At 42.6% G+C, this 11,850-nt stretch overlaps 1 protein-coding gene across 1 annotated transcript; it reads left to right on the top strand.

The window, feature by feature from the left end:
- Positions 1 to 1,222: 1,222 nt before the first annotated feature.
- On the top strand, positions 1,223 to 11,648 carry LOC117475777 (vomeronasal type-2 receptor 1-like; the record flags this gene model as incomplete). Its single annotated transcript, XM_034122123.1, has 11 exons — positions 1,223 to 1,344; positions 1,811 to 2,105; positions 2,193 to 2,482; positions 2,727 to 3,022; positions 4,193 to 4,398; positions 4,518 to 4,739; positions 5,049 to 5,172; positions 5,253 to 6,146; positions 8,463 to 8,509; positions 8,811 to 9,496; positions 11,531 to 11,648. Coding segments are annotated over exons 1-11 (3,285 nt in total), but the record flags the coding sequence as incomplete, so codon positions are not given.
- Between the last annotated feature and the right edge of the window lie 202 nt (positions 11,649 to 11,850).

Below are 11,850 nucleotides of genomic sequence, written 5' to 3'. Positions count from 1 at the left end.
TTGCCGGAGGTCCTGCCTGGCTGCTTATTTGTTCCTTATTTAGCCTGGTTTCTCCAGTTGTTTTTAATGTTCCCAAAAGTGTGATGGGAAGCAAATAACTATGTTAAGAGAGGTGTGTCGAATTAAGAAGAGACTGTAGCGGAGAAACAAAGGATTTTGGGAATACTGTAGATCAAGTGAGAGGTGTTGCATCTATCTTACCTCAGTGTGTGAAACTGGCAGACAGTGAGCCTTTGGCCCTGCAGTCGGGAGGGGATGTTGTGATTGGAGGGCTGTTCCCTCAGCATTTTGTGGCTCCTAAGCCGCAGAACAGCTACCACGGCAAACCCCAGCTCACACCTAGTGGGTAAGTGTGAGGATACTGATGATATCTTATACAGGTCCCCTATTGATGTTTTTGGTTACAAATCAGACTCTAAAAACAATAATTTGTCCTTGTTCAGGCCTGTTTTAGGTAAAACAACCTCTGTTAAAGGGGCAACTGATGAAAACTATAAAGGTGCTGCTGAAAAGCCTTCACTGGTTCATAGGATCTGCACAGCACAACAAACAGCGTTGTTCTGAAACCACTAAGCAATAGTCACAATAATCTCAGCCAAGATTTTTGCTTTAAAAAGAAACAAAAACCATAAAGCTTAAAAAGATGGGGAACAATGAGCAAAACATGATTATTTCTAATCATCCACCCACCTCCTTTTCTGAAAATCATATACTGATCCTAGAAAAACGTAAAACATGTACAGTATATTGGCCATTTAAGGACATGTCTGGCTTGTCAGGGGAAGTTCTGCTGTGATGGCTTTAGATCAGGGTATTTGGGCATCCATCCAAACAGCATGACTTTGTTTATGATGATTATTTGAAGAAAAGTTACATATAAAATACAGAATAAAAGAAATACATCTTGTCAGCGCTGGGCATGGGCATGCTCTCTCTCTAATAGCAAAGTGACGTATGGTAGAAGGAGGGAAGCGTCTGAAAAACGTTATAAAACAGTGAGAACACACAGTACAGTTTGCCCACTTGGCGACAGTTGATGATGGAGATGTCTCTTATTGGTCTGATACTGTCTATAGGTTTGTGTGAGCTGAAGTCAGTTCTTGTTTTGAATAGTTTTTGGGATGGTGTGAAACAAGCGGCTGGGCTTACAGGGGATAGGACTGCTGCTGTGCTTAGCACTAATGCTTCATCTGTGACATGTAAGCTACAAGGTATCACTCGTCAACCTGCATTCTCTATGGACGGTGACTATGTCATTGGGGGTGTTTTCTCCATGCACTCCAACATGCACACTGGGAAGCATAACTACACCACCATGCCCGAGCCACTAAGCTGCGCAGGGAGGTTAGTACAGGGAGATTTTGGCTAGAATGTGGGCATATACAGTATATTGATGTGTATATTGTGAATTTGTGTTGCAATGTACTGTGTTGTACTGTATGTAAAAACTGTAAAAATAATAATCATTTATAAATATTTTTGTTTTTTACATAATGTGGATTTATTTTTTCTATTTCATAAAAGGCAATAGTTTAACTGATGTATACATATTTAACCATTTGTTGAATGGAGAAATGTGAAACTTATGATTTATTGGACCATTGAATAAATTCAGCAAAGTTATTGTGAATATTGGATATATATCTAATCATGTGTTTGGGTTTTTGACAGATGAAATTCCTGTAAAGCCTACAGAGATGCTATTCGTTATTATCCAGACCATATATTTGAATTTCAGTCATCTTGTAGTCTATCACGTATTATTTTTAAATCTTAAAGTTTTAACATTAACACCGATGTCTGTGTGCAGCATCGACTCCCGTGGACTGCGCTTCTCACGTGCAATGGTATTCGCCATCGAGCAGATTAACAACAGCACGGAGCTGCTTCCGGGGATCAAGCTTGGTTATGAGATCTATGACTCATGTGCCTCGGTGTCCGTGGCGGTGCATGTTGCATTTCAGCTTTCAGGGGGAATGGACCGGGGGTTTAACACCGGCGACAAATGCTCGCAGTCTGGTATGGTGATGGGCGTCGTTGGTGCGTCTGAGTCCACGCCTTCCATCAGTGTGTCGCGCATCATCGGGCCCTTCAACATACCTCAAGTAAATATTAAGAATGCATTGCAAACTGTGTTTGAGTCCATTACTTGTTTTGCCTCTGTCCCGTTAAATAACTGTTGTTTTCTTTAGGTGAGCCACTTTGCCACGTGTGCATGCCTGTCTGATAAGCAGCAGTACCCGAGTTTCTTCAGAACAATCCCGAGTGATCAATTCCAGGCTGACGCGCTGGCCAAGCTGGTCAAACACTTTGGCTGGACTTGGATAGGTGCTGTTTGGTCGGATTCTGACTATGGCAACAATGGTATGGCATCGTTCCTGCATGCAGCACGTAAAGAGGGGATCTGTGTGGAATACTCTGAGTCTTTCTATCGGACCCACCCACGTAGCCGGATCCAGAGAGTAGCTGACGTTATCCGCAGGTTTCTATATCACTGATTTTCCTTTAGTTCACTGTGCTGAAACTGACCTTCTGCACAGAAAAACCAAAACAAGTTCTAAAAGTGATGGAACATGTTTTTACTACAACAGGAAATGTGCCAATATATCTGTTTATCATCTCTCATGTTTTGTTTTTCTTCATACTTATGACAATATTGTTAGAAAAGACAATATTAGTCTTATATTATAACTATTATTTGTATATGTCATTGAACGTCCCTCCAGGTCAACAGCTAAGGTTGTTGTGGCATTTATTTCCACTGCCGATATGAAGATTCTGCTGGAGGAGCTGTCACGCAAGCCTTCCCCACCTCGCCAGTGGATAGGTAGTGAGTCCTGGGTAACTGACCCAGACATGCTGAGGTTCAGCTTCCTTGCTGGAGCCATCGGATTTGGCATTGAAAAATCTGTCATCCCAGGTCTGAGGGACTTCCTGCTGGATCTCTCTCCCTCTAAAGTAGCTGACTCCGCATTACTTACCATGTTCTGGGAGGAAGCATTCAACTGCAGGCTGGTAAAAAGTGAGAAAGTTGTGCCAATTTTAAACATACATGACACTCACTGTAGTGTCTTGATTGTATTCGTTTTTTAAATGTTCTGTCTAAGTGAAGCTCCCTGAATTGATCAGCCTGTTAAAGACCAAACCCCAGATTTTGACTGAAAGGGAAATCTAATATTTTTAATGAAATACATGAGGCGGACATAAGTTGCATCTCGGTGAATGATCTCACAATGTGATGTTCAGGTCATGTTTATTAACAATGCTGTCTAATATATTGTAAACAACATAAATGTACATTATTCTACTTAGGCTATTATGCATTGATTACAGACTGTTTATTTGTATAGATGAAAGCTATTTATTCCTCAATGCACAACAATTTAAGGAAAGTCTCCCTTCAAAAATGGTCATAAAATAAATGCTGAAAAAAAAAATCACGCTCTAGAATATGTTTATCCAAAACATATAGTGCAGAGTTAAAATAGATGTCCAAAATATATATATAAATTGTGGAATATATTTGTTGACATGTTACAGTCATTGTAAAATAAAGAAGATGAACTTTAAAAAGGAATGTAGTAAATGTATGCTTCATGAGAAGTAATATATACACGGTATTACATTACATTACATGTTACTTGTTAGACGCTTTTATCCAAAGCGACTTACATACGGTATATGTACATACATATTGTAGGTGAGTTAAAGAGTAAGTACAAGTATTTAAATGTAGAGGGACAGTATCAAAGTCCTGACTTCAAGAGTTCAGCAGTCTTATTGCGTGTTGAATCAAGCTGTCTAGGCCTGTTAGTGTGTTACCGTCTACCAGACAGCAGAGGGCAGAAAGTGTATTTCTAGTGTGATAAGGTTCTCTGATGATCCTGTACTGCTGGTTCTAGTGTCCATCATGCATCATTATAACAGGGCAAGTCAGTATTAAATTAAAGGAATACATATTTTGCCTTATACAATAAGTATTTGTCTGATGACTGATTTGTGTAAATATGAGCTGCTAAAATAAAATAATAACGTAAAAAACAGAAAGACATGTCCACAAAACAGTGATTTGAAATGTGATGTAAATCCTGCAATGCTTGCTTGGCAGGTTAAATAACACAATACACACATAAGAATGAATGAATGTAATCGTCTTGGCTAAAAACACCTTCCTCTGTCTCTGTGTTTTTAGGTGAAGCCACGGACAGGAGTGTGTGTGATGGAACTGAAGATATAAAGACGCTCCAGAGCTCATACACTGACACATCTCAACTTCGAGTCACTAACATGGTGTACAAGGCTGTCTATGCAATAGCGCATGCCATTCATAACGCAGTGTGTCAAAAAACTGATTCTACTACACAGTGTGATAAGTTCACTAAGCTAGAGGCCAAAGAGGTCAGTAAAAATAATGATGTTCTTTTTAAGCTGCACGTCTATGTTATCAAATGAATGCTCATTTGATTTTAAATTATTTCTTTTATCCCCTTCACTGTCTTCCTTTACTTCATCCCTAGGTTCTTAATCAGCTGAAAAAAGTTAATTTTTCCCAAAATGGTTATGATGTGTCATTTGATGCCAACGGGGATCCTGTGGCCACATATGAGCTGGTAAACTGGCAAAGAAATGAGAGTGGCAGCATTGAGTTGGTGACTGTGGGGCGATACGATTCATCACTGCCGGTGGGCCAGGAGTTCCTTATCAACAGGAACCTCACCTGGGTGGAGAGTGGCACACAGGTGAGGAGCCCCAAAGCAATTATTTAACATATCACATTTTGGTATCATCTCAAAGGGTATGATGTCTCATACCTCGGTACCTCATTAGAATTCCAATGTTACGAATAATGAGAGAGTATTTTTAACATGACATTTACGTTTTATTGTTTAAAATACATGTTTACTTACTTGTTTTTTTTTTAACTAAACAGAAATGTAAAAGACACAAACAAAAACATTGTGAAGAAAAAAACATGAATCTATCCTTTTATAATTTTAGCTTCAGAGCACACCTGTCTACATGTGAGTTAATTTGTATATATGTGACAGGTGCCTGTGTCAGTGTGCACTGACAGCTGTCCTTCAGGAACTCGTAAAGTGCTTCAGAAAGGAAAACCCATCTGCTGTTATGACTGTACACCGTGTCCCGAGGGAGAGATTAGCAATGCTACAGGTATTTGTTTTTCTAATGTATATCTACGACATAAAATATAAATTCCAACTGCTTAAAGCTCTTTTTCTTTCTTTTTTCAGATTCCTTTGATTGTTTCCCTTGCCCCAAGGCATTTTGGCCTAATGCAGAGAGAGATACATGTCTTCCCAAACCTGTAGAGTTTCTTTCCTTCAACGAGCCCCTTGGAATTGTCTTGGCTGCTTTTTCAATCGGTGGTGCCTGTCTCGCCATTATAACAGCGGCTGTGTTCTATCGTCACAGGAGCTCACCAATTGTCAGGGCCAACAACTCTGAGCTGAGCTTCTTGCTGCTCTTCTCCCTGACTCTATGTTTCTTATGTTCATTAACGTTCATTGGAGCACCCTCGGAATGGTCCTGCATGCTGCGCCACACAGCGTTTGGGATCACATTCGTCCTCTGCATGTCTTGTGTTCTTGGAAAAACTATAGTAGTTCTGACGGCCTTCAGAGCTACACTACCAGGTAGTAATTTGATGAAATGGTTTGGGCCTTCACAGCAAAGATTGACTGCAGTGTCTTTCACATTTATTCAAGTTTTGATATGTACTATTTGGTTAGTTCTTAGTCCCCCCTTTCCAATGAAAAACCTCACGACATACAAGGAGAGAATCATCCTGGAGTGCGCATTAGGATCAGCTTTGGGCTTCTGGGCTGTACTTGGGTATATAGGCTTACTGGCTGTCTTTTGCTTTGTGTTAGCTGTCCTAGCTCGGAAACTACCTAATAACTTTAATGAAGCCAAGCTTATCACATTCAGCATGTTGATATTCTGTGCAGTCTGGATCACATTTATCCCAGCATATGTCAGCTCTCCTGGGAAATATACGGTGGCTGTGGAGATATTTGCCATTCTGGCCTCCAGTTTTGGACTAATTACGTGTATATTCGCTCCAAAATGTTTTATTATTTTATTTAAGCCAGAGAAAAACACCAAGAAACATTTAATGAGCAGGGGTTTGTAAAAAATGTAGATGGCTTTATAAAGCCTATACTTCGTACATTCAAATATGCTTTTCTTGTTGATTTAAATATTCATATTGGAGTTTCTTTTATGCTCAATATTTTACTAATTGTAATGTAATTTTGTGAATTTACTAATAATACCCTATTTTACAATACATTTTGATCAGTTACTGAAAATATAAAATAAAGTGAATAAATAAAGTCAACATTCAGACTTGTGGTACTTGATAAACATTTCCAAAAAATATTAAATACTGCATAATCGTAAGAAAAGCTGGCTGAATTGCTATAATATTATTGCCAAAGAGGAAAATACAACATCCCATAGTCCACAAATCCTTCAACAAGTTCATCATTTGTTTTTGAATATTCTTATTATTATATTTTAAATGTAACCATTTTCAAAGATTGCATCTTTTGGGACACAGCACACCAACTGAAACACATACAATGCTCAGCTGTGAATCAGCCATAAGCATACGCACCATTATAACATGCACATTAGCTTTACAATATGATGTAGCTACCAGTACTGTAAGTGTTGGGTCTGGGTTTGTTTGGTCTAAAATACATCTGATGTTTCTGAATCATCTGAGTCTTAAAAGGCAACAATTCAAAATAAAATGGAATTGTTCAAATGGAATTTCATTAAGTACATTTTGTATCATCCTTTAATGTATATTCTCAAAAGTAACCTGGAATTGTTCCAGTCTTAGTAATAGACACTTCAAAACCTTTCAATACTATTGTTTGAAATTAATTTAATAATTAATCACATTATTAATAGTCAATCTCCAAACACATTTCACACAAGCTGTCCGTAGTCTTCACCTATGCAATTGTTTTTCGTTGTGATTGGTCAAACCAAATATTTATGGCCCTTTATGGGGTCATTATGTACACTACAATTTGTCCTTGCCGGAGCTCCTGCCTGGCTGCTTATTTGTTCCTTATTTAGCCTGGTTTCTCCAGTTGTTTTTAACCTGTTAAGCCCTGAGCCTGTTTTTCAGGACTCAGGCTCGAAAATGACATTCCCAGAACAAATGACCATATCTTCCCTTCTAAAAGGGTTAAATTAATAATCTTTTTTCTCAAAGTAATGATAAACATGTGAGTTGAATATAGAAAAGTCATAATCAATATAGATGTTTTTTATTTTAAAGAAAATTCAGATTTTACATAGTAAAAAACTGTAAATTATAGTGTAAGACTACCCTTGGATGATGGTAAGGTAGACTAAAAGCTTTAGGAATCCAAAGTACAACATATAATAAGTACCCTGTATCAAGATTGATGCAAAACAAGTGACATTTGACCTTTTTAGAGAGATTTAGCAACAAAAAAAACACTTCTGTCGTCATTTGGGTGGATTTTCCATATCTCTGGCCCCCCTTGCTCGATTTTGATGGTTGACACCTCTTTCTGACTGTTAGAGCCAATATAATCGAAGGGGGAGTCCCCCACACACACTCATTGTGAAAAAAAAAGGTGGGGGCTTTGCGCATGTAATTTTGCATTAGAGTGAAGCTACATTCTAGCTCTGACATCTAGAAACGGAATAGCATGGATTATCTGTTTTATTGCTCATGGATTATCAGAAATCATTTCAAAGGGACACAGACACATTGGATTAAGCTATGGATTAACTTCAGCAGCGTTTTTATCGTTTTAATGCCATTGAAGACCACTTTGGAGAGACTACAGAGCCAAGGTAAGAATGTTAGCATTTTTAGCTACCTAGCGTCACCTGTTTTGATGTCTGTTTTTGTTTATAACGTCGCAAATTCGTATAATTCAGTGATAATGAGGGTACCCATCGATTCTGTTTCACCTCACGATGTGAATCGATGTCATGGATGTGGAGAAAAGATAAATAATAAGGTTTTGTGAGTGATTTTCGGTGCAGTAATCTGTTAGCATTTTTCGCTGAAAAATAAATAAAAATGATCAGTTAGATGAGTTTCTTCCCGTTACATGGATATAAAACATTCATAGTTTATTAAATGAACATGCCCTCAGACACTGTTTCCTGCAAGACGTTGCGGCAGTGCCCCGGTACCGGGGTCTCTCGGGCTTAACAGGTTAATGTTCCCAAAATTGTGATAAGTAAAGAACTATGTTTAGAGAGAGGTGTGTTGAAAGAAGAAGAGACTGTAACAGAGAAACAAAGGAGTTTGGGAATAGATCAAATGAGAGGTGTTGCATCTATCTTACCTCAGTGTGTGAAACTGGCAGACAGTGAGCCTTTGGCCCTGCAGTCGGGAGGGGATGTTGATGCTGTTCCCTCTGCATTTTGTGGCTCCTAAGCCACAGAACAGCTACCACAGCAAACCCCAGCTCACACCTTGCAGTGGGTAAGTGTAGGGATACTGATGATATCTTATACAGCCCCATAGATCCACTGAAGACGCCATAGCCATAGCTCTCCACTCTTCACTGAGCCACCTGGAGCATCGTGGGAGCTACGTCAGATTGCTCTTTATTGACTACAGCTCAGCGTTCAACACAATCATCCCGGACATTCTAGTTTGCAAACTATCAAACCTATAGGCCCTCCCCCACCCACCTCTTCCTGGATCAAAGATTTCCTCACTAACCGCCCCCAGCGTGTGAGACTTGGCCCCCATCACTCCTCCACCCGCACTCTCTCCTTAGGGCTGTGTGCTGAGCCCTCTCCTGTACTCGCTCTACACCCACGACTGCAGTCCAGCCCACCCAGAGAACATCATCGTCAAGTTTGCTGACGACACCACTGTGGTGGGGCTTATCTCAGGAGGAGACGAGTCGGCCTACAGGAGTGAGGTACTGAAGCTCTCAGCGTGGTGTTCAGTGAACAACCTGGCACTGAACCCCACAAAAACCAAAGACATCATCGTAGACTTCAGGAGGAATACTACCGACCTCGCTCCCCTCTACATTTACGGCGAGTGTGTGGAGAGGGTCCACACCTTCAAGTTCCTCGGTGTCCTCATCACCAACAACCTTTCCTGGAAGGACAACACCACAGCTGTCATCAAGAAGGCCCAGCAGCGTCTGCACTTCCTGAGGGTGCTCAGGAAGAACAACTTGGCCACTAAGCTGCTGGTGACCTTCTACCGCTCTACCATCGAGAGCCTATTAACATACTGCATCACAGTGTGGTACGCCAGCTGCACTGAGGCAGACAGGATGAGGCTCCAGAGAGTTGTAAAAGCAGCACAGAGGATCATCGGCTGCCTTCTCCCCTCCCTGATGGACATTTACACCTCCCGCTGCCTCAGTAGAGCCAAAAACATTGTTAAGGACAATTCACACCCCGGCTTTCACCTGTTCAACCTGCTGCCCTCCGGCAGGCGCTACAGGTGTATTAAGTCCAAAACAAACAGACTCAAAGACAGTTTTTTCCCAAGAGCCATCATTGCTCTTAATCATCCTGCATGTGAAATAAATGTGACTCTGTATATATATATACATATATATCATTATTATTATTATTATTATAAATACATACCTACTATTATTATTTATTACATTATAGATTTTATTTTTATACCCCTGGAAATAATTACTGCACTTTATTCCTTATTCCTAAGTATGTATGCTGCGTGTATTTGTTTTCTTATCTTGTGATGTTTTTTGTTTTGATGGCACCTTTTGAAAGGGAGAAGCATTTATTTATCTAATTGTACATGTATAATGACATTAAACGATTCTATTCTATTCTATGTAGATGCTTTTGGTTACAAACCAGACTCTAAAAACAATGATTTTTCCTTGTTCAGGCCTGGTAAAACAACCTCTGTTAAAGGGGCAACTTATGAAAACTATAAAGGTGCTGCTGAAAAGCCTTCACTGGTTCAGAGGATCTGCACAGCACAACAAACGATAGTTACGGCTGCCAGAGGCGGTGCTTTAGCACTAGATATATCCATCGCACGCATGCTCAGTTCGAGTACCAATAACAACAAAGTCACCTGTGACCCACGTCACACCGGCTACATAGGCCGGCGTCATCAGAGGATCTGTTCCCAGAATCTTCTCGCGAGCACACAAGAATTCTGAGTGACAGGAAACTCTGGCGGTCATCCGGGACTCATACAGCCGTAACTATTGTTCTATTTCGTCCCTACTGACCGCCATAGGCGGTGCTTTAGCACTGGATGACTTATACCAACCATGTCATGAAGAATCCAAGCCCTTGCTCACGACTGGAAGCAGCGGGGCTCGGCAAAAGGATCACGCCCAAAGAATGGGGAGTGGCGATATTAACCCGATAAAAACTGGAGAATGTGCCAGAAGACACCCACGACGCCATGGCGCAGATGGTCTCCAGGGGCACCACTCTCAGGGCAGCCCAAGATGTTGAGATGCTCCTTGTAGAGTGGCATCTCAGCCCTGATGGCAGGGGCGGTCACTGGCCCCGTAGGCATGGTATCGACAATCCAGTGGGGCAGCCGCTGGTTAGAGGGCACAACCTCCTTTAGTGCCGCCATGGCAAACGAAGAGCTGCTCCGACTGCCGTATACAGGCAGTAGCCTCGATATACGCCCTTTGGGCTCCCACAGGGCACAGCAACTTCGACGTGCCGTTCTCCTGAATGTCAAAGCGTGCCAGCTGGGCAGGCTGATTGAAGTGGGTTTGTTGAAGCACCCTGGGCAGGAATGCCACATTTGCCCAAAGGGCAACACCTTAGAGTCCCACCTCGGGCATGTATCGCTTACGGAGAGGAGATGCAACTCCCCAACTCGTTTCCCTGGGGCTATGGCAATCAGAAATGCTGCCTTCGTGGGCAGCCACCTAAGCCCCACCTGGCCAGGGGCTCGAAGGGAGGAGATGATAGGGCATCCAGCAGCAGGGGCAGGTCCCAAGCCGGAGCGCTCGGGGTGCTAGGGGGACGCTGCCGTAAAGCCCCTATCAGGAAGAGGGACACCGAGCTGTGGCACCCCGCCGTGGCGCCGCCGACCCGAACATGTCGGGCAGAAATAGCAGCCACATAAACTCTCAGAGTGGAGTGAGAACGTCCACTATCTAGAAGGGACTGCTGTCGGGGCAACAGTGTACATGCTGTCCCAAGGAACACGCACATGCTTGCCCCCCAGTTAGGGTAGAAAGTGCGTGAGTGCAAGCTGCACAGCCCGAAGCTCTAGCACGTTGACATGTCGTGCACCCTCCTGGGCAGACCACTGACCCTGAACGGTCCTGCCCTGCCCTGCCGCACTGCACCCCACCCTGAGAGACATGCACCTATGGTGACGGTTCTCCTGGCGGGATGGGATGGCGCCCATGGGCACGCCCATCAGGAGATAGGCCCTGCCCCTCCAGCGTGACAGAGAGTGGAGGCAACGCTGCGACACCCTGACTTTCCTGTGCCTGTGCCACTTGGTGTCCAAGTGAAGGCTGTTCAGCCACATCTGCATGGGGCGCAACGACAGCGGGCCTAAGGGCCCAACGGCAGAGGCAGCCGTCAGTCTGCCCAAGGGCCGGAAGGCACCATCTTGCCCGGCCTACGTGGAAGTAAGCATCCCTCAAGTCCACGGATGCGAACCACTCCCCCTGTGCATGTGCTATGGTCAGCATATGGAATGGCAGCACCTTCAGGAATCTGTTGATTCCTCTGAGGTCCAAGATCAGGCGAAATCGGCCGACTTCCTTGCTCACGAGAAAGTATGCCGAGTAGAACCCCCTGGGCTGAGCAGAGGGTCTACTGGCTCGATTG

Source organism: Trematomus bernacchii, unplaced genomic scaffold, assembly GCF_902827165.1.
Source record: "Trematomus bernacchii unplaced genomic scaffold, fTreBer1.1, whole genome shotgun sequence".
Classification (NCBI taxonomy): domain Eukaryota; kingdom Metazoa; phylum Chordata; class Actinopteri; order Perciformes; family Nototheniidae; genus Trematomus; species Trematomus bernacchii.
Note: the sequence above shows the minus strand (reverse complement) of the source record. Positions and strands in the feature narration are given on the sequence as shown.